The sequence below is a fragment of the Chrysochloris asiatica genome, unplaced genomic scaffold, assembly GCF_000296735.1.
Source record: "Chrysochloris asiatica unplaced genomic scaffold, ChrAsi1.0 scaffold00057, whole genome shotgun sequence".
Taxonomy (NCBI): domain Eukaryota; kingdom Metazoa; phylum Chordata; class Mammalia; order Afrosoricida; family Chrysochloridae; genus Chrysochloris; species Chrysochloris asiatica.
The window spans coordinates 1,808,052-1,830,723 of record NW_006408575.1 but is presented as its reverse complement, the minus strand read 5'-3'; the positions used below and the strand labels follow the sequence as shown (position 1 = coordinate 1,830,723).

The window sequence follows — 22,672 nt, the reverse complement described above, 5'->3', positions numbered from 1 at the left end:
TTTTTCCTCTAAGCCCCCAGTCTCTGTCACCTATAAGCACCACTTCTCAAGTTTGGCTTCAGTCTGCAATCCCCTTGGAAACACTGACAGCTCCCATGGTAGTGGTTATTATTCAAATCCAAGTGCTTTTGAAATTGACCCCTCCAGGTCTGAGCTTTGTCCCTGAGCTCTACCTACCTTTCACACTTCCTTTTTCAAACCTTCCCTGGATTTCAATCAGAACCTGTCTCAAATGGCACTCACTACATTTCTGCCCAGATCACCCACAATTCTGTGGATGAAAATGCTGGGCTTGATACTCGGTGCAACGTCTGGCCTCGTTGCAACGTGTGGCCTCTTCTCTTTCAATTTCCACATCTACAAGTTACAAAGCCATTGGAATTTTACTTACAAAAGTTGGAGACAAGAGCCTTTGCTCTTCTCATTTGTACTACAGCTCTTGAATCCTTTCTGTCTGGTCTCCCACTTCCAGTTTCTTCTTTCACACTTAGCCTTGGCATGTCATCACATTCTATACCCATGATGCAGCACTAAGCAGGCCACGCTCCAATTGCCCAGTGAATTTCAGACCAACTCCTCACACTGGCATTCCAGGTTCTTGGAAACCTGGGCCAAACCCCCTTTTCTGTGCTGCTGCTTTATGCTTTATCCTCCATGATATGTTTCATTCTTTAGCAATTCTGCATTTGTTCATTGTATTCACTCTGACCCCATACAGCTAATTCACAGAGCGATCTTAAAAAAAAACATGTAATCTTGACATGCTGCTCCATGATTCAAAACTCTCCAATGGCTCTCCATTGCACGTATTAAGGTCAAAAGCACATAAACACAGTTTACAAAGTCCTATATGATATATTCTCTGCCCTGCCCCACTCACTGATATAGTTCAATGAGAAACTGGCCTTCCTCTCTGTTTCTCTCTGCCCCCTGAATGGGTCAAGCTCATTCTTCCCCCAGCCCTCCATGTCACGGTTTCCTCTCCCATCCTTCAGGGCTCAGCTTCAATACCAGCTTCTCAAGGAGTGCTTTCTGACTGCTACTCTCTCCTGCTGAGCCCAGATGTGGTCACGAATGCCTTCTCAACACAAAAACCCACGCAACCACTAGCAACTGGCCAGATTTGGCAGAATTAATGACTCAGCTCTCAATAGCTGACTCAGTCAACTGCCCCCCGGCATCCTCAGATGAGAAAACCGAGGGCTAGAGAGGCAAAGACACTCATGCAAAATCTGTGCGTGCATTTTCAGTGAGTCAATATTAGAACCCAGTTACTCCTTTTATTTTTCCTTTACACTGAACCCTTTCCTGCTCCTAATTCTTTAAAGTGGATGGTCCTGAATTATAGGAAACAAACTTCCTGTACCTACAGGACTTCCTGTACCTGAGAGGCAGGGGGCTCAGGCAGGGTCTCAGCAAGGGTGCAGCAGTTGTCTTTCACTAGCAGAGTGAGCTGTGCATCAGAGACTGAGGAGAGCTGTTGCCATGGTGATGGACCAGCTGAGGAAGGATTTGGGAGCAAGCTGCTAGACAAGCTTGTTTTTAAGTTAACACAGCACAAAATGCTTAAAATAATAATAATAATAAAGGCTTCCATCCTCAGGCAGGGCTGGAAGAAAATCTTAATTGTTCCTCACCACCCCAGAACTCTGACTCTGGGTCCTTGTCCAAAGAAGCACAGGATTTTGCCAGCACAGCATATTTTGAACCAGAAATAATTTTGTCCACTTCCTCATTCTGGGGCATCCTGCTCAAGGTCATGCAGCAAGCTGAGTTGGAGTAGAAGAAATGGGACAGGTAGAGGTTATAAAAGGAAGGATATGGGTGGCTTGCTCCTGCTTCAGTGATAGCTTTTCAGAGTCACAGGTAATCCTGCTCAAATACTCACCTCCAAGACCCGTCCACTGATGTACCGGTCACAAGTCTCACATTTAATTCCAAACTGGGAGTGGTAGTCGGACTCGCAGTATGGAACGCCATCTCTGCAAGATGAAATCCACACAGGAAGAGGAAGTTAGGAGATCAATGGGTGGTTTTAGGACCTACTGCCAGCAGAGACTGGGCCAACGTTAGAAGCACTTGGGGGCTTGTTAAACATGCAGTCTCCCCAGACACACCTCAGATCTACTGGACAGGGCTCAGGAATCTGCATCTTGACAAGCTCCATGACCAAGGGACAAATTGCTGACCTAGGGTGACCTTTGTATAGATGGGAAAATCCAAGCTTAGAGTGGTTACATAACCTGCCCAGGCCTTGGATCCAGGATTCAAACTCAGGTAGTCTGGTTTCACATCCATGTTGTTGTGAGAATTAGAGATGAATCCTTGGACTCAACACTGTGCTAGCTGGTAGTTGTTGTTGTTAAGTGCCATCGAGTCGGTTCCGACCCATAGCGACCCTGTACAGGGTTTCCTAGGGTAGTTAGTACTCAGCAAATAGCAGCTTGAAAATTGCTATGGCTGCTGGGAAGAATTTCCAAAGAAGCAGTTTGGTGCTTAGTCTGGGGCCAAGTCTGTATCCAGGTTTGGGAGGTCTCAGAGAGCATAATATTGAGTTCTAATATTGACTTACTTCTGGGTCCCACCTACCTTCAAGAACTAAGGAGAAAGGGGCACTATTTTGTACAACAAAACCTGGCTCAGATGCAGAGATGCCTAATTGATAGGGTATCATTTTTCCATCTCATCGTTTTGCCACACTGGGATGATCAGGAGCTCACACTGCACAACAGGGCAGCGTGTTCCTGGAGGAGCAGCAGCAACCAGGACAGATGTCTAGCAAAGGTCCACAAGACAAGGACTTGTTTTTGAACACAAGGGACAATCTTTCCCCACGTCCAAGTCCTCAATCTGTGTGATAGGAGGGTAACTCTGTAGGAAGATGACATCATTGCTAGGAAGTGGGTATAATGAGCCAGCAAAATTTGGGTGTACATGCCAAGACAACCTCATTTGCACCCGTGGGTTGGTGAGGCCTTGGGAAATTTGGAACATACATGATTGTAAAAAGAAGCAGATGATAAAATTAATATTTACTGGGCACACTAGGTATAAAGCACAGATCTCTTAGTGTTTGTTCAACTCTAAAAGTAGGTCTTCTACAAATGGTAGAAATATTTGCAAGTGTTTGATCTTTCTGAAAAATGAGGAAACTGAGGCTCGGAGAGGTTGAGCCCCTTGCCCAGGTCACACAGAATGGGTTAAACTAAGCATTGAACTCTGGAGCTTGGGACTCTATATGCACCTGCGGCCCTGCTGGCAGAAGACTGAGGAGAGAGGTGTATGTCACAGCCCCCCCTAACTCCCCACATCTCTGTCTTCTTGTCCTTCTTTTCTCCCTCTGATGCCTTCCCTCTAGGTCTTCTCCAGCCTTACTTCTCCTTGAGTCCCACTTGACTGCTCAGGGTAGAGGGAGGTCTGTGAGCAGCAGCATGGAGCTTGGGATCCACAGATCAAGAGGAAAGGAGCAGAGGGAGGCAGGTGACCTCTGGTGATGAGAATCACTCACATCACTGGCTCAGGCCCTCTGTCTCTCTCCCTCTCCCTCTCTCTCTCTCTGCGGGGCTAGAGGCAGGCTGCAGAAGGTGTGATGGGCAGTCTGCACGGGGTACTCTTCACAGGAACCCTGAGCAAACTCTTACTCTCCAAGAGATTCTGACTTGAGCTCACAGACTCCTGGCTGGAGATACCACAGGGCACTCCTTACTTGGCAAGCACAGAGGGAATGCCAAACTCCCACTAGCATGGCATTCCAAACTCTCCATGATCTGACCTTGGTTCACCTCTGCAGCTTGAGACTCTGCTCCATCTAAGCACACACCTAAGCTCCAGCAAACAGGACCTTGTATTCAGCACTTGCTCACCGCCCTGCCTTTGCCCAGCCTGTGCATTTTGATAGAAGCTTCCCTTCTCTACATTTTCAAATCTCTTCTTTTTCAAGGTCAACTCCACTACCACCTCCTTCCATGAAGGTCTCACAGATCCAAATTCTACTTCCTGTTAATTAGATCCCTAGTTGGGGATTTGAACCCACACAATGATATAGTAAAAGAGAGGTTGAGTAATCTGCTTTTATTAAGATTACAGTTAAGATAACTGTTCTACTCTTTAAATAACACATGTTGCCAGCATTGAATCAATGGCAACAGGTTAGATTTTTTGGTTTTCACTTGTACTCTGACAAAGATACCTGACAAGCATCAATTTCCTCATCTGCTGTTAATAGTAGCTCACTTGGAGTTCCCTTTGGGGAAGCCACCCCTCCCCAGTTACTGTGGTTCACAAAGGTTGCTCCCTGGCTCTCAGGCTCAGACTCTTCTGGCCAGTGATTAGGCATGGGACCTGAAAGTCCAACCTACTGCCCTCGACTCGATTCCAACTCACAAGGACCCTATATCGGGTTTTCAAGGCTTTAAATCTTTATGGGAACAGACAGCCTTATCTTTCTCCTGAGGAGTGGCTGGTGGGCTTGAACTGGCAACCTTATGTTTAGCAGTCCAATGCTTATCTTACAGGGCCACCAAGGCTCCTTAAGCATGGGACCTAACAGGCAGCCTTGGGACTTTTATTGGAATTCTTGGGAAAGAACCTCTCTCTCTGTTCGATTTGCTGTCTATAGAAAGCCGGAGTTGGGGGTGATCATTTTTGTTACCATTTGGGAAATGCCTGCATAAGAATTGATCCAATTCAGAGGCAAGCGAGCTAAGTGAAAAACAGAAAAAGTGACAGAGGGCTCTGAAGTCCCAAAGTCCTGAATGCAGCCCTAACTGAAGCAAGACGTACCTCTGGTCTACCCACTTTCATGAGCCAATAAACTCTCATTTTTGTTTCTCAGTGATTTTGAGTTGGATGTGCTGTCACTTATGACCAAAAAGTCTTAAAGAATAAAGTTTATCTTGAGCTCTCATTGCATATCACTTTGTGTCATAATTCTTCATGTTTAGAACTTAGTTCCCCTGTTGTTGTTGTTGTTAAGTGTCTTCGTGTCAGTTCTGACCCATAGCGATCCTGTATAGGGTTTCCAAGGCTGTAAATCTTTCTCCTGTGGAAAAGCCTCATCTTTCTCCTGCGGAGCAGCTGGTTGTTTCGAACTGCTAACCTTAAGATTTGCAGCCTGATTCATAACCACTACGCTACCAGAGCTCCTTGCTCCCTGTGAGACTGTACATTTCTTGATATCAGAGACCATGGATGATGCAAACACTTGCTATTTTCTAGTGTCGATTCAGAGAGTGTTACCTAAGGTTTACCTGTGGTCACAAAGCAACCAAGTTGTGGGTACTGTAGCCATAACTTATTCTAGGTAGTTGCGAAAGTAGATGTGTTGTCCAGTGCTATAGTGTGCAGACCACTGGGAGTTGACTCTTCTCTTCTAATAACTTTCTGTGTCAATCATCGACTTTCATTCAAGTAAACTCATTCAACAACTGCATGATTGACTTTAGGTGGGGCTACAGCAATGAATAAAACAAAGTCCTTGTCCCGGTGGAGACAGAAATTAAAACACTACTAAATGGAGCAAGGTCTTACCACTTCCTCTAATTCTCAGGTAGTTATGGGGGTTTAATGTGACAATCCACAAAAGCAGCTAAATCAGTTCCTCGTGCATCATAAAAGCTCAGTGCATGGTTGTTGTTGTTAGTTGCTATCAAGTCAAATTCCAACTCTTAGTGACCCTGTATAAGGGTTTCCAGTTGGTGGGTTTGAACTGGCCATCTTAGTATAGGCAGTATTGATATTGTACTTACAAAGTACAGTAAACATATGATTAGGAATGTTGACAGCTGTATGAAGGAAACAAACAAGAGCACTGTGAGGGCAGTAATGTGGGCAGTAACGGAGGTGGCAAGAGATGGTGTGAGGCTTCTCTGACGAGCCTCACATGGGAGCTGAGATCAGCAAGAAGAAAAGAAACAGACATGTGACAAGCAGGGGAGAACATTTCAGGTGGAAGAAACACCATGGTGGAGGCAGGGTGGTTCTGGGAGTGGGAAAGATGCTGTTGCAGCCCAAGTGCGGTGACCAGACAGAACACCAAGGGGGATGAAGCAGGAGATTCAGGAGGGGTCGGTGGGGTGGAAGACCCACTTGCTAATGTACTCCCCGGTGAGGATGACGCTGCAGGTTTGGCATTTGAAGCAGCTGACGTGCCACTGCTTGTCCAGAGCCAGGAGTGACTGGCCATGCTTGATCTCTTCCTTGCATCCAGCACAATCTGCAAAGACAAGTGGAGTCTGCTGAAGAAGAGAACATCCGGGACCCTTGGACCACTGACCATCATTCTGTGGCCAAGTCAAGCACACTCCTCCCAGGATACTAGTCCTCCCACAGCTGCTCCCGCTTGGCAGTGGCACCTGCCCAAGCACACTGTCAGGTGAGAGATAAGCAGTCTCTGACCTCTTGAAAAGAGGTAGAGGTCTTGGTGTGAGGGAGAAAGAGACCCAAGCATTCCTACAGTTTCTCAATCATCATTCTGACTACTGTTCATTCACAGAGGACCCACCTGCACTGCCTTCACCTGGCCCCAAAGCTGCTACCTGTCCTCCCAGACTGGAATCTCTATACCCTCAGGACTGGGATCTCAGTAGTACCTGGGAGTGCAGATGGACATCGCCTCCGGCCCCACCCCAGACTGAATTTTAACAAGATCTCTAGGTAATTCATAAGCAGGTGACATTTGGGAAACACTGCTTTAGGGAGAGGAAAAGTATGTATATATTTTTGCTTACTCTTGCTTAATGTCTGTGTCTATGTTTTGTGGTTAAATCTATTCAATTGCTTAGCATGGCAATTGACACATAGTAGGAACTCTGAATATTGGGCGAATGAGTATGAGTAATGGGGTTTATAACATCCAGGCAAAGTGTAGAAGTTACCATGCCCACCCACCATAAAAACATGTGTTGGTGTACCGAACATTTGCATCCCAAGTAGGAAGGATTAAAGAGTCTGCTGAGACTGTCTCTTTCCCTGTCACCATGGAATATACACTGGGCCAACAGACAATGGGGTGGGCCAAGTGTTCTGCCTGTTGCTCAACGAACATCTCGGGAGGGGCAGGAAACAGAGCTAGAGTCCAAGGTACTTGGGAGCTGCTGGGAATTCAGGACTAGCTGACCGGATGGCCCACTTTAGAGAAGGAATGGTTCATGGGACAAAGTTTACTAAAGGACAAACCTCCCTTATAGACCCAGGGCAGTGAGTGGAAAAGGCACTACACACAAAGTTAGGAAAGCCTGGCTAGGCAGCTGTCATGGTCAGCTGGAAGCCATGTGTCTGGGGTGGGCGGTGTATCCTGAAGCCTGTGGGAGGTTGTGGGACCCTGATGAAGTGTTGTGTATGTCTACTGCCATAGTCCTCCTGACTCAGGCTGTTTAACACCTTTCTAATATCCCTTAGCCCAAGCCAGGGGCAGAAAGCTCTTAGATTGCAAAATACTTCAAGCTCCAAACCTTCAGTTGGTTTCTCTATAGAAATTTGGCATTTATCTCTTTCTCCTGGGATAGTCCCCTACTCCCACCTCCACCCCCAGTCACTATGGGCTTCGGAGTATAATAGTTTAGCTAGGTCAAGGTCAGGCTACACTGGCCTCATCTATAGACAGACAGGCATCTGAAGGGCTGAATGTCAGTGTAGAAGAAGCTGAGGGTGGCAGGAACCTTGTCAAGCTTTTTAGGCCACAAAGATGTGTCTCTGGCAGCCTCCGTGGAGGGCTTTATAATTCCATAGAGCTCAGAGGGCATAGAGCATTGGGTTAGACCACCCACTCCATGCAGGAATCCACAGAATTCTCAACAGGTGGGTACCATTCTCTGCTCAATCACCTCCAGCAGTGGGCAGCTTGCCCCCACTTGAGGAAGTTCACTTTGCCTTTGGACAGATATGATGATTAAGAATCTCTTCTTTAGGTGGAGTGAGATCTGACTCCTTGCAACTTCTCCCTATTGTTATACAACCAAGAATAACCTGCCTTTTTCCCACATGACAGTTATTTCCCACAACAACAGTTTCTTCCTCCACCTTCATTCCTTGGACTTCACTTTTCTTGGCTTTATATTGTCATTCAGTTGTGGATTTTAAGGATGTAGGCATGCTACTAGCCCACAACATGATTTTACCCTTTTAATCAAACTATTTTGAATAAGCTGATTCCATTCTTGGCCATATTTAAGTGAGTGACACATCTAAGATAAATTTAGAATCTTGTGTTACAATTTAGGAGTTAGTACAGTACAGTGGTTATGAGGCTGGGCTGAGGTCAGGCTGCTTAGAGGAGAATCCCAGTCTCTCTTTTCACTAGTCTGTGTGAGCTCTAGCCTCAGCTTCCTCAGCTAGATCTACAATATCTTTGTCACAAAGTTGGTGTGAAGACAAACTGAAATCAGGCCTGTAGGACTTAGCACAATACTTGTCATGTATGTGTTCACTCAGTGGTGTTTGTTACTATTGCTTCACATTTTAAAAAACTCATTTTCTGTGCATTCTCCACACTCTGATTGGAGACCAGAAGCAATATTCCTGTTGTAGGGAAGTCCTGTGGATCCCTCCTGAGAATTCTGGGGCATCTTTTCCATGTGGTTTTTCTTTTCATGGTATACTGGTGAGTCTCCTTTGTACTGGTTTCATACTTACCAAGACATTTCTATCTGTCTTCTTTCTCCTTTCATTCCTGGCCATCAGTGGAGTCTCAGGCACCCTATCCCAGAGCCCTTAGTTCCGGTGCAGTAAGCAGGGTCAGGAAAACCACACCCTGTCCTGGGCTGGTTTCTGCATAGCCAGCTGTCCACTCCTCCCATGTTCTGCTCTATTCCAAAATTGCTATCTTCAGCTGGCAGAAAGTATGATACCATCACCTGTTCCTCCCAACTCCTTCAGTTTATGACTGAGGTATCTAAGGACCCAGCTCTCTCATTTTTACTTTCATTGACTGTGTTATTCATTCACTTATGTCAGCAAAAAGAGTAGAAACTGGTGGGTTTTGTAAGTTGTAGCCAATTTTCCACTTGTTTTAGGACACTAATCCCAGAAGACAGGATCCCTTCCAGTTAGAAAGTCATATTTCTGACATAGAGTGGGACCAGGCTCCAGAGTCACACAGCCTGAGCTTAAATCCCAGTTGCACCACTTTATTGTCTGGGTGATTTTGGGTAAGTCATTTATGCTCTTAGAACCTCAGTTTTCCCATCTATAAACTAGTTTTCAGAATAACCTCTTTACAGGGTTATTGTAATGATTACATAAAATGTTATGCATGTAACACTTATTTCAGTATGAGGCAATAGCAACAGCCAATACATTTTAGCAGTGGTGATGGTAGTGATAGTGATGGTTATGTTAGTGATAGTAGAATGATGATGGTGAGGATGGGGGTGATGGTGATGTGATGGGGTGGTGGTGGTGATGGTGGGGGTGATGGTGATGTGATGGGGGGGTGGTGGTGATGGTGGAGGGGATGTGATGATGATGGTGGAGGTGGTGGTGATAGCGGAGGTGATGGTGATGTGAGGCAGTATCACGTGGTGGTGATGGCGGTAATGATGGTGATGGTGGAGGTGATGGTGATGGTTATGGTGGGGATGATGGTGATGTGATGACGTAGCGGTGGTAATGATGATGGTGGAGGTGGTAGTGATGGTGGTGATGGTGACATGAGGTAGGTTGTGGTGATGGTGGTAATGAGGGTGATGGTGGAGATGTTACTGATTCTTTTCAGTGCGGTCCATAGGAAACCTTTCTTCTTGTGGTAATGGCATCATTTTCTCTTGACAGTTTTTGAGTATTCTTTATGGTCTCTGTTGCACAGATATTTCTAGAATGATTTTATTCACTGTCCAGGGATGAACTTCACATTTCCATAACTTTAAAAACCCACACTTAAAAAATCTGTTTTCCACTTTTACAATGTGGTTTTCTTTTTCAGCAGTCTCTCATATCTGGTTTTGGTTTCCAATATCCCATGGGTATGCAGAAGACCTTCCAACCTCTCTTCTAGTCAGGAGACTAACTTGTGCTTGTAGCATAACACTCACCACCTTTGGAGAAGACACATTTCTATAAAACATATGCATTTTAGATCCACAGATAGATGTCTTCTCTGTGAGTGACGAGAGGCCACAATCCTGAGTCCTCTTACTGGAAACTGCCTATTTACTGGCTTGCTCACCTTTGCTCACTTTTCCCACCTTTCCTAGCCATTCTCCATTAATTCTTCATCTGTAAAAGTATGAGAGAGACATTTAGGAACCTCTCCTTGATGATAGGTTCCCATTCAGCTCCCAGACTCAGCTGAGGGAATCTTCCACTCTTACAGACTCATGCTGTATACAGCATGAAGCAACACAGTTGACAGAAAGAGCAACCAGAATACAGGAATCCTAGGCCCAGTCCTTTTTTGGTGTGCTGGTATACTAAATTTCCAAGCCAATAACATCTCTAGCATTATATTTACAGATTATATGCATGATAACATGTTGGTTTGACTCCTTTATACTAGTACATCTGCTTCCCACAACACTCCTGTAAGGAAGATTAGAGCAAGGAATTCCATCCTTCTTTTTCAGCTGGATAAACTGAGTCTCAGGCAACGCTTTGCTTCATGCTTTGCTTCATGCAGAAGGTTGGCAGCCTCCTGATTCCCAGCTTGCCTTGCTCTCTATCTCCTCCCACAAAGTCCCATTAGTCTGTGGCTCCTATACTGCATCTCAGCATCTGGTCTTGCTGTCCTCTGGGTAATGCTTTCAAAGAGTTAAGAAGGATAATAGTGTGTGCGCTCAGTCACCTTGAGATAGAGACCTGGTCAAAGCAGCTAACAGTTCTTGGGCATCAAGGACATGGAAGAAAGAGCAGATCTGATTCGCATGAAAGGGAGGGTGAGGAAGGGAGTCTTCCCAATGTCTTTCTCCCCAGCTCGCCATGGCTGGACAGACTTTAATGGAACTCCTGGGAACCTAGCCCTGCTGACTCGGAGGTCTGTGCTCACCCCTCAGTTGGAAGCAGCCCTACCTAGTGTGCTGACTCTGCTAGTGCTGTGGCCGGCAGCCCCCACACTGCACGGTGATGTAGCATAGCATGCTAATGGGTTTTCATTGATTCTGCCCATGAGGCTGGTAAGAGTGTCATATAACATGAAAGAATGCTGGAGCCGGAGGCAAGCATGCCTTTCTGAGACCCAGGGGGTGGATCTATATGTGGAGGACGCACTCAATCAGTAGCTCACAAGGGTGTCTGGGAGCAATGATTTAGACATCTTTTTTCTCGATACATTGGTATGGAATGGATATTTCACAAACTAGAATGCTCACTCTGAGGCGCACTCTTAGTCCTCAAGTTTTTTTTTTTTCCAAATTTGTGGTAATGAAACCTAACACTTCTCTCAGCATGGTATATGCCCGCTTCTCTTCCTTACACAGTGGTTGGACTTCCATCTTAGGAGCAGCAGCGAATGAGTCACACATGAAACTTACTAAGAATGTCAGTTTCTAAGTTTCACCATCTAAGGTGGGTCCAGAAATCCATGTTTTCACAAATTCCACAATTTCCATGGAATGAACTCTGAAAGACATGGGCACAGCCCTCATGTTCGCTCCCAGAACACCTCATCTTGCCTTTTTGTAGATTATGCCTGCAAATTCTCTTTTAGTGGAATTTGTAAAAATGGAGAATCACTGGTTGAAGAAAGAATTGATCAGCTCATGGTGCGGATTTAGCTCAGGGGTGGGCCCCCCAGCTACTGAATCCAGGAGGGGAGATAAGATCAAGAACATAGCTTGTCCCAAAAGACAACACCCAAGTCATCACTGCTTACAGCCAGACAGCCTGCTTTCCTGCATTTGTGCTTACAGAAACTTGTTCTGCTTGCACGGGCTATCTGCCAACTGAGTCATGCTTCAGGTGTCCTCCAGGCTGGGCTCTCCCCTGCTTGCCTACAGTGCAGGGACAGGGGTGCCTAGAGAGACAGCACCCACAGACAGAAAGGTACCCAGAGGGGAGAACTCACGGCTTGGTCCTCGGATCTTGATGGGCTTACTGCTGGTCATGGACTGGGAGCATGTCTGGCACACACATTCTTTACCACTGAAGGTTACCTTGTCTCCAATGGGGAAAGGCTTCCTGCAAGGGGCAAGAGGGAGAGATTCAGCACCCCTCTCTTGAGGAATCCTCTGGCTGTTGGCAACTTGACAAAACACATGCTCACAGCACTTTGGTAAGACACACGTTTGTCTTTAGAGCACTAGGTAATTCAAAGGCTATTCACAGTGACTGGCTGCCTACATAACTCCATTGCCAGAACTGAAGGCTCAGTTGGGCCAATCTCAGGATTTGGTACAGGGAGAATCGTAACACTTAGGTGAGTCTATGTTTTCTTATCTGTAAATAAAGAGGCTAGTAACTCCTCATAGAGTTATTTCTTCTGCCTGGAAGGACTTTTCCATCCTAACACAACATATCCCCATTTGCCAAGGAACACTCACTCAAATTCCAGACTTACCAACATTTCTCCCTTTCAGCACCCAGCAGTTCTTAAAATCCAACAGGAAGCTCCTAAATCTCTGTATCTGTGCAAATGTTCAGGGGGTCTTAAACCAGTGTAGATGCTGCCTTCCCAGTTAAATGATATGCTGTACACAGAATCCCCAGCATGATGAGTGCATCGAACAAAGCTGCCCACTATACTGACTCTGAGCATAACCCCTGGCGTAAGCTTCCAGTGATGCCACCACCTTTGTACTAGCAATGTGGGACAACAGAGTGGAGGCTAAGGTGAAGGTTAGGGGAGCCATGGCCCCAGGGTGGCAAAATACCTGACGTGACTTTGGACAGTCACCGCATCTCTCTAGGGTTTGGCATGAACCTCATTGTGCTAACTTCTGATGGGTCTGGTGTTCCAAGGCCCAGGGCCTAGGTTTTAAAACATGAATGAATTTCAATGGGTAATTATATTTTCTTATATAGTGTGTCATTACAGTCTCATTCAGAAATTGTTCTGTTACTCTAACTGGTTACTAGCTAGTGATTATTGTTGTTGTTAAGTACTGTTGAATAGGTTTCAACTCATAGTGACCCTGTATAGGGTTAGTGAGGCTGTAAGTCTTTGCAGGGGCAGAAAGCCTCATTTTTATTCCACAGAGAAGCTGGTAGGCTCAAACGACCGACTTCATGGTTTTCAGTACAGTGTTTATCCTACAGAGCCATGGGACTCCCAGTGATTATCAAATTGGAAGAATAATTAATCTGTAAATTCCTTTTCTAAAAAAAAAAAAAAAAATTACATATTTATTGTAACCATGCTTTACTCTTGAAAGTGGACAATACTAGAAAGATGTTTACTTGTGTTTTATTGACTATGCAAAGATTTTTGACTATGTAGATTCTGGCAAGCTGTATAGTTAACAATCTATAATATGGATGGCAAGAATAGGTATCCCAGGACACTATAAATTGTGCTCATGAGGAACCTGTACCAAGAGGCAGTTGCTAGAATGGAGCAAGAGGATGCTAAAGGTTTAAAATCAGGAAACACATGTGCCAGGGTTATATTCTTTTACATTCATTCTGTGTTGGGGACCGCAAGCACTGAGATGCTGAGGCCCTGTGTCATGGACGAAAATCCAACACGAAGGCCCCACTCAGGATTGCTAGCCAGGGACCCTGAGGGCCAAAGGAAGTGACCTCCTGATGTCCTGGGTTCACATGGACCCTGAGGGCCAAGGAAGTGTCCTACTGACGTCCTGAGTTCATTGGTTTTTGTGAAATCACTGGTGGGCTACCTCTGTATAATTTTCTTTGGTCTTATTATTCATTCTATGCTTCTAACTCCAGTAATTGTAGCTTCTGAGAAAATGGTTTCTTATGTGCCTCTCTTAATGTCTCCACTGTGTTGGCAGTGCGTAGGGTCCTGGGAACAAATCTCTCTGAGGAATAAACTCTGGCCACCTGGCAAGAATGTCCAAACTGTTCTTTATCAAATTATTCAGTTATGTTTGATATTAACTTAATACATGAGCTCTTGATATCCATAAACCATATTAAAACCAAAACCCTTTCTAAAGTCAAGGCCGTAAAAGTTCCTAAGGCAAGTTTGCTGGGATTACGCAAAGAGGCTCTGGAGAGAATTCACCCAAAGTATTCACTCAAAGTAGATTGGTAAATTCCGGGAGTATTGTTCAAGGAATAATAGTAGCAGTGCCTTCAAACTGTCCCCAGGTGTAAACCATTAACCCAGAAGTCCTCCTTCCTCCTGAAAGCCTAAGCCAGGTAGCTGAAACAGCTTGACTCTCTTCAGACCTTTTAAATCCTTTTCACCTTTACCCATTAAAGATTAAGCGCTATAGGTATGTTAATTAGCCTTGAGAAACCTCAAGTTGCTGCCTTAGGATTTGAGCCCAAAAAGTCATTTATAAACAGTTTGCTTGAATTTTTGGAAAATTAAGAATGTTAGATTATTAAGGCAATTTGCGATGTATATTTTAGAATTTGTCCCTGTAAATCATTGTGTCCTGTTTTGAATGATTAATCACATTTCATTTCTGTACCCTGTCTTAATAATCCCCTTCTTCCTTTGTGTAAAATCCCTCCCTGAAATAAAAGACGGATGCAGATTGAATCCTGCATGCATTACTGCTTGCAGGGCCAAGCTTTACAGCCATGCTGCTTGCCATGCAGGGTCTGTCTGCCAGTTTTGCATCCACTCTGGTCTCGGGGTGTCTTTGTTTCTCTCGTCACGTCTTTGTGTATATTCTTTCTCTATCTCTTTTGCCGCCAGATCTCCCTACTTCGTGAACCAAATTTCCCAGTCGAGGCAGGTCCCTGACAATTCTGTATGCTGAGCAAATAATCTGAGAAGCTGGATTATGTGAAGAAGAATGTGGCATCAGGACTAGAGGACGACCCATTAACAATCTTACTTGTTGATGAGACAACCTTACTAGTTTCAAATGAAGAGGGCTTAAATTACTTACTGATGAAGATCAGTATGAATTGCACATTAATAAAAGAAAACAAAAATCCTCATCACTGAAGCAATAGATAACATTATGATAAATACAGAAAAGATTGTTGAAGTTGTCAAAGACTTCATTTTGCTTCTTGTTGTTGTTGTTGTTATGTGCCATCGAGTCGGTTCCGACCCATAGCGACCCTGTATAGGGTTTCCAAGGGTGTAAATCTTTACGGGAGTAGAAAGCCTCATCTTTCTCCTGCGGAGCAGCTGGTAGTTTCGAACCGCTGACCTTAAGGTTTGCAGCCCGATTAGTAACCACTATGCTACCAGAGCTATCCACCATCAATCCTCATGGAAGCAGCACTCAAGACATATTGTATTAGGCAAATCTGCTGCACAAGACCCCTTTAAAGTTTTCAAGAGCAAAGATATCAGTTTGAAGACTGAGGTGAGCCTGATCCAAGCCATAGTATTTCTAATAGCCTCATATGCATGAGAAAGTTGAACACTGAATAAGGAAGACCACAGAAGAACTGATGCATTTGAGTTGTGGTGTTGGAGAAGAATATTGAAAGCACCATGGGCTGCCTGAATAACAAACAACTATGTGTTGGAAGAAGTACTGCCAGATGCTGCTTGGAAGCCAGGATGGCAAAACTTTGTCTCTCATATTTTGGACATATCAGGAGGGGGCAGTCCCTGGAGACAGACATTAGGCTTGGTAAAGTGGTGGGTCAGTGAAAAAGAAGATGACCCTCAATGAGATGGATTGGTACAGTGACAGCAGCAAGGGACTTAAGAGTAACAACAATTGTGAGGATGGTGAAGGACCGGGCAGTGTTTTTTTCTATTGTGCCCAGGGTCACTATGAGTCTGCACCGATTCAATATCACCTAACAACAAAAAAACAAATGCTTTACTCCAGAGACGTCCATTACATTAAAAAAAAATGAACTTCATTTTCTTGGGGGAAACTTTTAAGTTTACAGAAAAACTGCAGAAAAGTAGAGTTCCTATTCTTCCTCTTTCCTCATTAAATTTTAATGTATTTGTAGGCAAGGCTGAGGTTTTCTCTAGCTTTTCATCTCGTTGACACAGTGCTGACATACAGGGGGCCCTCAATGTATGTCTGCTAAATGAATAAAAGAGTGAGAAATGGAGGGAGGGGGGCTGGAGTAGTGGCTATCCCTGTCTAGAGAGATCCAAAAGTGGCTAGATTATTATAATTATGATAATACAAAGAATAATAAGAGTAGACCCATTTGCATACCAGCCACTGAACTGTGGTCTTTTATAACCTCATTTGTGACATCTCTTGAAACTGGAGTCACTTTGATTCCTATTTCACAGATGAAGAAGCTAAGGCTTACAGAGGTGGGGTACCTTACTAGGGTCACCCTGACAGCACGAGGCGTCACCAGCACGATGGAGGAAGACTATAAATGGACACCCTGTACTACATGCTGGGGAGGGTGTGGGAGCCTGACCCAGGTCTCCCCTTTCCAAACTGAGTCTGTCAGGCTAGGGCTACTCAGAGGTTCATCTGGGAGCCTCTTGACAGAGCATGTGGGACTTGGATGCTCACTCTGCTTTCATTACAGGCAATGGGTGTTCTTCATGAGATTACATTTGAAAAAAGGTTTTAGGGGCTAGATGATTTGAAGACCACTATCCCAAATGGCCTAGATTCTAAAAATACAGGTGTCCAATGTGAAACCTGCTAATCCCAGAACTACTTGGTGGAGGGCCATTTCTTCCCTTCCCCTGGGCTCCACAGAGGCTCCCAGCCCCACTGCCCCCAACTGCTTACCTGCACAGACTGCACACGAAGCACTTGGGGTGATAGGTGCGGCCCAGGGCAGAGATGACCTCGCCTGTGATGAAGTCCCGGCAACTGTCGCAGCGAGTGCCATAGAGTTGCTGGTAGTCCTGGGTACAGATGTACTCCTGGTTCTTGAAGAAGAAGCCCGACTGGGCCAGGCCACAGCCACACACTTGGGGGAACAAGGAGGCAAGGGAAGGTTAAGTTCAGCCTCTTGGGGAAAGGATGACATCTGGTCATATCATGTACTCATCAGACCTCATAGGGCAAGTATCCCTCAAAGTGTGTCCTAAAGACCACTTGCATCTGAAACATTTGGGGAACTCGTTAAGAGGCAGATGATTGGGGCTGAATCAGTCGATCTGGGGACATTTTAACATACTTCCAGGTGATTACATTGAACACTGAGTGAGAACCCCTCATGCCATTGGAGTCTCTCAATGCAGAATGCATGGATGAAAAGCTTAAGGTCATGGTGGCTCACACAACTCTGTACAGCTACTAGTATCATGAATTTGATAACAGGATTAGCCTGTTAGACATTACCTGGGCACTTCTATGTGTATGATTCTGTGCCAGGACTGAATAGTGTGGGAACCACATCTTACAAATCCTAAATGAGACAATTTACGATAGCAATGGGAGGGTGTTTACAATCTGTTCTTACCAGAGCATGAAGGTGAGCTGTTCCTAACTAAGAGTGATAAGACACATTGCAAGGTGCTAACCATGTATTCAGAGAGAATAACATATAGAAAACTGTCAGATATATGGGTGTGGGGTCTGCCTGTGGTGCCAGCACAATTGCTAAGTGGAGCGGGAAGGTCATGGGACACTTGAAGCACACTGAGGAGGACCAGAATGTGTATAAGAAATAAGAAGCCATGTTCATGTGGAAGTGGGCTGCAGTGGGGAGGTGTTTGTTGGTGTGGAGGAAAGAGATGCATGAAAAGAACATCCAGGCCAGTTGGAAGAGAACCTGAATCTAATGAAAGAACACAAAGAGCATTTGTGCAATGCTGAGAGACCATGGATAATTCTCCTCTGCCTCCAGGATCAGCACTGGACAGCGAAACACAAGGTCAGCAGTTCACACCCACCAACTGTTCCATGGAAACTACACAGGGTTGCTATGAGTCGGAACCTAATCAACAGCACGTAACAATGACAGTTTTTAGAAGCTTTAGATTTTTGGTGGGGGGGAGGTGGATTTCAAATATATACAAAAGCAGAGAGAAGATGATAGTGATGGGTCATCCGGCTGCCAAATTGACTAACTGCATTCATGGCTTTTGAATAGAGAAGCAATGTGATTCATAAGGTATTTTGTAAAGTCTCTTAGGGACAACATAAACACAGATGACAGATGGATAGTGACTTATAGGTGTCTGGACCACTGATTCACATGGGGCCTACCTCCCAAAGAACTGAGAATTTGAGAAATGAAGTTTCCCTCTGAAAGTTAAGCTACAAAAATCAACCCATAATAGTTGAGCAGGAAGAGGCTGAGTGTATTCATCCAGCCAACACAAGTATGGAACAGTCAAGAAGAGGGATGCAAGGAATCAAAGAAAGGGAACTGGGCATTCCATTCAAGTTCTATGACCAGCTCCCCTGGCTCTGAGTCTGTTCTGTGTTCACCAAGCGACTGTCTATTGACTTTCCAAATAGGCTGTCTTTGGGGGAGAAGGAGCTGGCCAGGTCACAAAGAACCAATTCAACTGAGAGTTACAGCTCTTGTTGTACATTAATCAACGGACACTGTGGTTTAATACATTGTTTTCCCAAGGACTTCATTAACACAAATCAGATTCTCAAGTGTCATCATGATAGGGGAAACCACGGAGATGGAATTTCCAAACCTGCAAGTTTAAAGACCAAGCCTGGGGCTTGCAGTGCTTTCACGCCAGTAAATACTACCTCATCTTTAACAGGAAAAGTTGGTCTGCAAAAGCAGTAAGGTTCAAAAATAGGAGGAATTTTCAGGTGAATGTCAGAAATATTTCACAATAATTTGTTCACCTGTGAGGGCCAGAGACAGATAGGTTAAAAAGATCAGGCAGAGGGAGGAGGAGGGCAGCTCTGGAGGTCACAGGGCAGTGAAGACGCAGTGCTCTAGGAATCACTATTCTTTAGGTGACAGTGAACTTGGCTTTTTTCCCTTTGGGGTTTTTGTTGACTTATCTGTAAATGAAGAGGCTGGACTAGAAACGACCTGACTTTTCTTCTAGAATCGATGTCCTATGAGCCTACCGGAAGGAGAGCTTACTTTAGGGCTTACCATGTATCTGCACATGGTAGACTCAGTGTGTAGTGGAGCTGGATGTCTCTGAAGTACACCCCATGGAAAGGCAGGGCATATGAGTGGGGTGGGATTGGAGGTGAGAAGTGGGGAAGGCTTCATCTTCCATCAGGTCTTATGGAAATTCCTCACAGCCAACAATGCCTGGTAGTGTAGGCCAGAATACAAGCTGTTCTGAGGCATACAGGTGGCAGATCAATTGACTTCATGCTGTGGAATTAGTAAGGTCATGGCCTGCAACCTCGTTGGAAATAGCTCCTGTTTTTTCCCTTCTTTTCTCTCCTTTGTTTCCCCTGCCAACTCCACCCTCAGAGCCACCTCTCCTGATGGAGAAAACCAGGAGGCCCTTAGAAAGCTTGGAACAATCCGTTCCTCCATTTCCCCCAAGGAGTTGAAGGAGGAAGTTTTTGGTAGAAAGGATGTAAAGGTTGATGAGAATCTCAGGGTTTCCTGAAAGTACAGTTGGGAACAGGAGGATCGAAGGCAAGCTGGACCAACTCGAGACATGTATATGAGGCCGTGCAGAGCCAGATGCTCAAAATAACAGGAAAGACCACAGAGAAGGTTTGCAGTATGGATTAATACACGCAACACAGCCATTATTTAAGTTAAAAAGGAAAGCATATGGTTTGCCAATGGGGCAGGATATGAGGTTAGAACTGCTTTGGAAACAATCACTGTGAATCTATGCCTAAAAGGAGGCCTCACACACTGGACCTTTGTCCACATTCCTCTTCTGCCACTTATGTGCTGGTGACTTTGGGAAAGTTACTTTGCCTCTCTGGACTCAATTACCTCATTTGTGTAATGCAGGAGCTATTGAGGACACATTCAGATATGAGAGTCCAGGGTTCTTTCATATAATTCTGTTGACTTTGAACTTTTCAGATGAGTTCAAATTGTATGAAACTTCAAAATCAAACAGTTAGAAGGGCCCTTGAGGGTGATCGAATTCATTATTGAAACATTTTAATTATAAAATATTTGATTCATACAGCAAATAAATAGATACAGTTATTAATTAAATACAGTTATTATTAAAATAAATAGATACAGTTATTAAAAAAATAACTCCCATGTGTCCACCACTCAGTTTATGAAATACACCATTTATATCTCCTTAGGAGCTGGCTTGGTGTCTTTTCATGGAGAGTTTTTTGTATTGCTTTTTGATGAACGGAAGTCCTCAGTTTTAATGCAGCTGACTTTATCATTCTGTTACTTATTCTTTTTTTTTTTTTTTAAGGTTTTTATTGTGGATTGAGTGAAAGTTTCCATGGCAGAGCATCAGTTTTACATTCAACAAATCATACATTTGTTTTATTACAATGATTATAATCCTCTCCATGTACCATCAGTTAACAGTATTTCTCTCTATCCACTTTAACTTTTTTTTTTTAAACAACAAACAAAAACCACTGAGGCATATATAATAATTTACACCCCCAAAGAGCACATTCTGTAAGTCTGCCTCCTGGATGCTAGCTCTTAGTCCCTTTCTTCCCATGAATCTAGAGTTCTCAGCTGCTCCCTCTCTCTGTGTCCCCCATCTCTGCCTCCATCTTTGGTGTCTCTGCTTCTCTGGATAAGGTCCTGCATTCCACTTGTGCTCTTCTCCTTTGATGGTCTTAAGGTGCTTTGTTTCTGGGCTGTAAGATTAATTACTCCCTTGTTTTTGTTACAAAACTTCTATCTTTACAATTGTGACAGTCACAATTAGTCATGATAACGATTACTCACTATTGAATCATAAGAATCTTATCCCCATCTCTTTTAACCAGACCTATCTAGACAAGATGAAAACTATTCAGTGGCGATTCTTTCTTCCCCACACACTCTTAAACTAAACTCCCTCCTGACATCTTGTAAGCCAGTTATTTCGTGCCTTTATCACCACTTCATTTTAGGTAGCCAATGTCTAAGTTGCCCATCCCTATCTGCCCTGTGTACAGAAGGGATAGCATTGATACTTTATGTGAAAACTCCTTCCCTCTCTATTGGTATTTAGAGTTACTACATGCATGAGTATAGGGCCAGTTCATCAAATTGTATCAATTTACCTGCATTTCCTTTATCAAAAATAGTTTTATTCTCTTTTTTTCCCTTTTTCCATCTTCCTCTAGTCAAGTTCTGATTATCAAGCCATCAAGGCTTGGTCAAATGGGTGCTATCTGCAACTTTGGGTGTTCTTGTACACCTCCTTTCACTCCATATCAGTTGGATACTTCACTCTCAGCTCTAACCCTCTGTGGCTATGTCCTTGCCCATCGCTCAGGTGTCCCCAGGTCTCACCACACTTTGGACCAACCAGACCTTCCTCTTCTCTCTCTCATCTCCAGGTCTATGGGAGTCTATGGAAGGTGACTGAACTCAGCCCATTTCTTCATTGCTGCCTTTCCCCCTCTTTTACTCACCAGTAGACCAAGCTTACATGCCTGCCCATGTGTTCCCTTTGAGTTTCAGTCTTGGGGGGGGGTGTCATTCCATTACTTTTCTTTATAGCTTTATCACCTACGTATGTTTCCTTACATTGATATTATTTGTTTAGCCTTGCCTGTTTTTGAACTTTATTTTGATGAAACTGTACAGCATTTATTTGTCTGTGCCTATTTCATTCTCAATATTATCTCTGTCGATGCATGTAGCTGCAGTTCATTCATTTTTCATGGCTTTGCAATAGTCCACTGTCTGAGTACATCACAATTAGTCTATTCTACTGCTAATAACCACCACTCGTGGAAACGAAAAAGGAAGAACACACTCAGCATTTCTCAAGTTGGGGGAATTGAGGAAAAAATTCAAGCCTCGACTTTTGTTATAGAAGGATTCTCTGGGCAAATTATTGAATGATGCAGAAAACATCAAAAGGAGATGTAAGGAATACACAGAGTCACTGTAACAAAAGGAGATGGTTGATGTTCAACCTTTTCAAGAGGTAGCATGTGATCAAGAGCCAATGATATACTGAAGGAAGAAGTCCAAGGTGCGTTGAAGGAATTGATAAAGAACAAGGTATCAGGAATTGATGGAATAAAATTGAAATCTTTCAAGAAAGTGAGACGGCACAGGAGGCACTCACTTATCTATGCCAAAAATTTGGACAACAACTATCTGGCCAACTGATTGAAAGAGATGCACATTTGTGCCCATTCCAAAGAGAGGTGACCCAAAGGAATGCAGAAATCATCGGACCATGTGAGTAAAGTTTTACTAAAGGTAATACAGAAATGGCTGCAAGCATACATTAACAGAAAACTTCCAGAGGCTCAAGCTGGATTCAGAAGAGGCCGTGGAACGAGGGATATCATTGCTGGTGTCTGATGGATCTTGGCTGAAAGCAGTGAATATCAGAAAGATGTTTACCTGTGCTTTATTGCCTATGCAAAGATGTTTACTTGTGCTTTATTGACTATGATTGTGTGGATCATGACAAGCTATGGACAACATCGTGAAGTATGAGTGTTCTGGAACACTTAATTGTGCTCATGAGGAATCCGTACATGGACCAAGAGGCAGTTGTTTGAACAGAACATGGGAACACTGAATGGTTTAAAATTAAGAAAGATGTGAGACAGGGTTTTATTCTTTCACCACACTCATTCAACCTGTA

General features: G+C 44.2%; 1 protein-coding gene across 2 annotated transcripts in view; it reads right to left on the bottom strand.

Moving 5' to 3' along the window:
• The window catches only part of ABLIM3 (actin binding LIM protein family, member 3), a 156,308-nt gene that overhangs the window by 58,657 nt on the left and 74,979 nt on the right, over window positions 1-22,672 (bottom strand). For both annotated transcript variants that reach the window (XM_006863855.1, XM_006863856.1), the window contains 4 exons: window positions 16,749-16,932; window positions 11,996-12,108; window positions 6,088-6,214; window positions 1,889-1,982 (listed from right to left, as the gene is read on the bottom strand). In XM_006863855.1, the coding sequence (XP_006863917.1) occupies window positions 1,889-1,982; window positions 6,088-6,214; window positions 11,996-12,108; window positions 16,749-16,932 (518 nt within the window). The remainder of the gene's footprint in view (window positions 1-1,888; window positions 1,983-6,087; window positions 6,215-11,995; window positions 12,109-16,748; window positions 16,933-22,672) is intronic.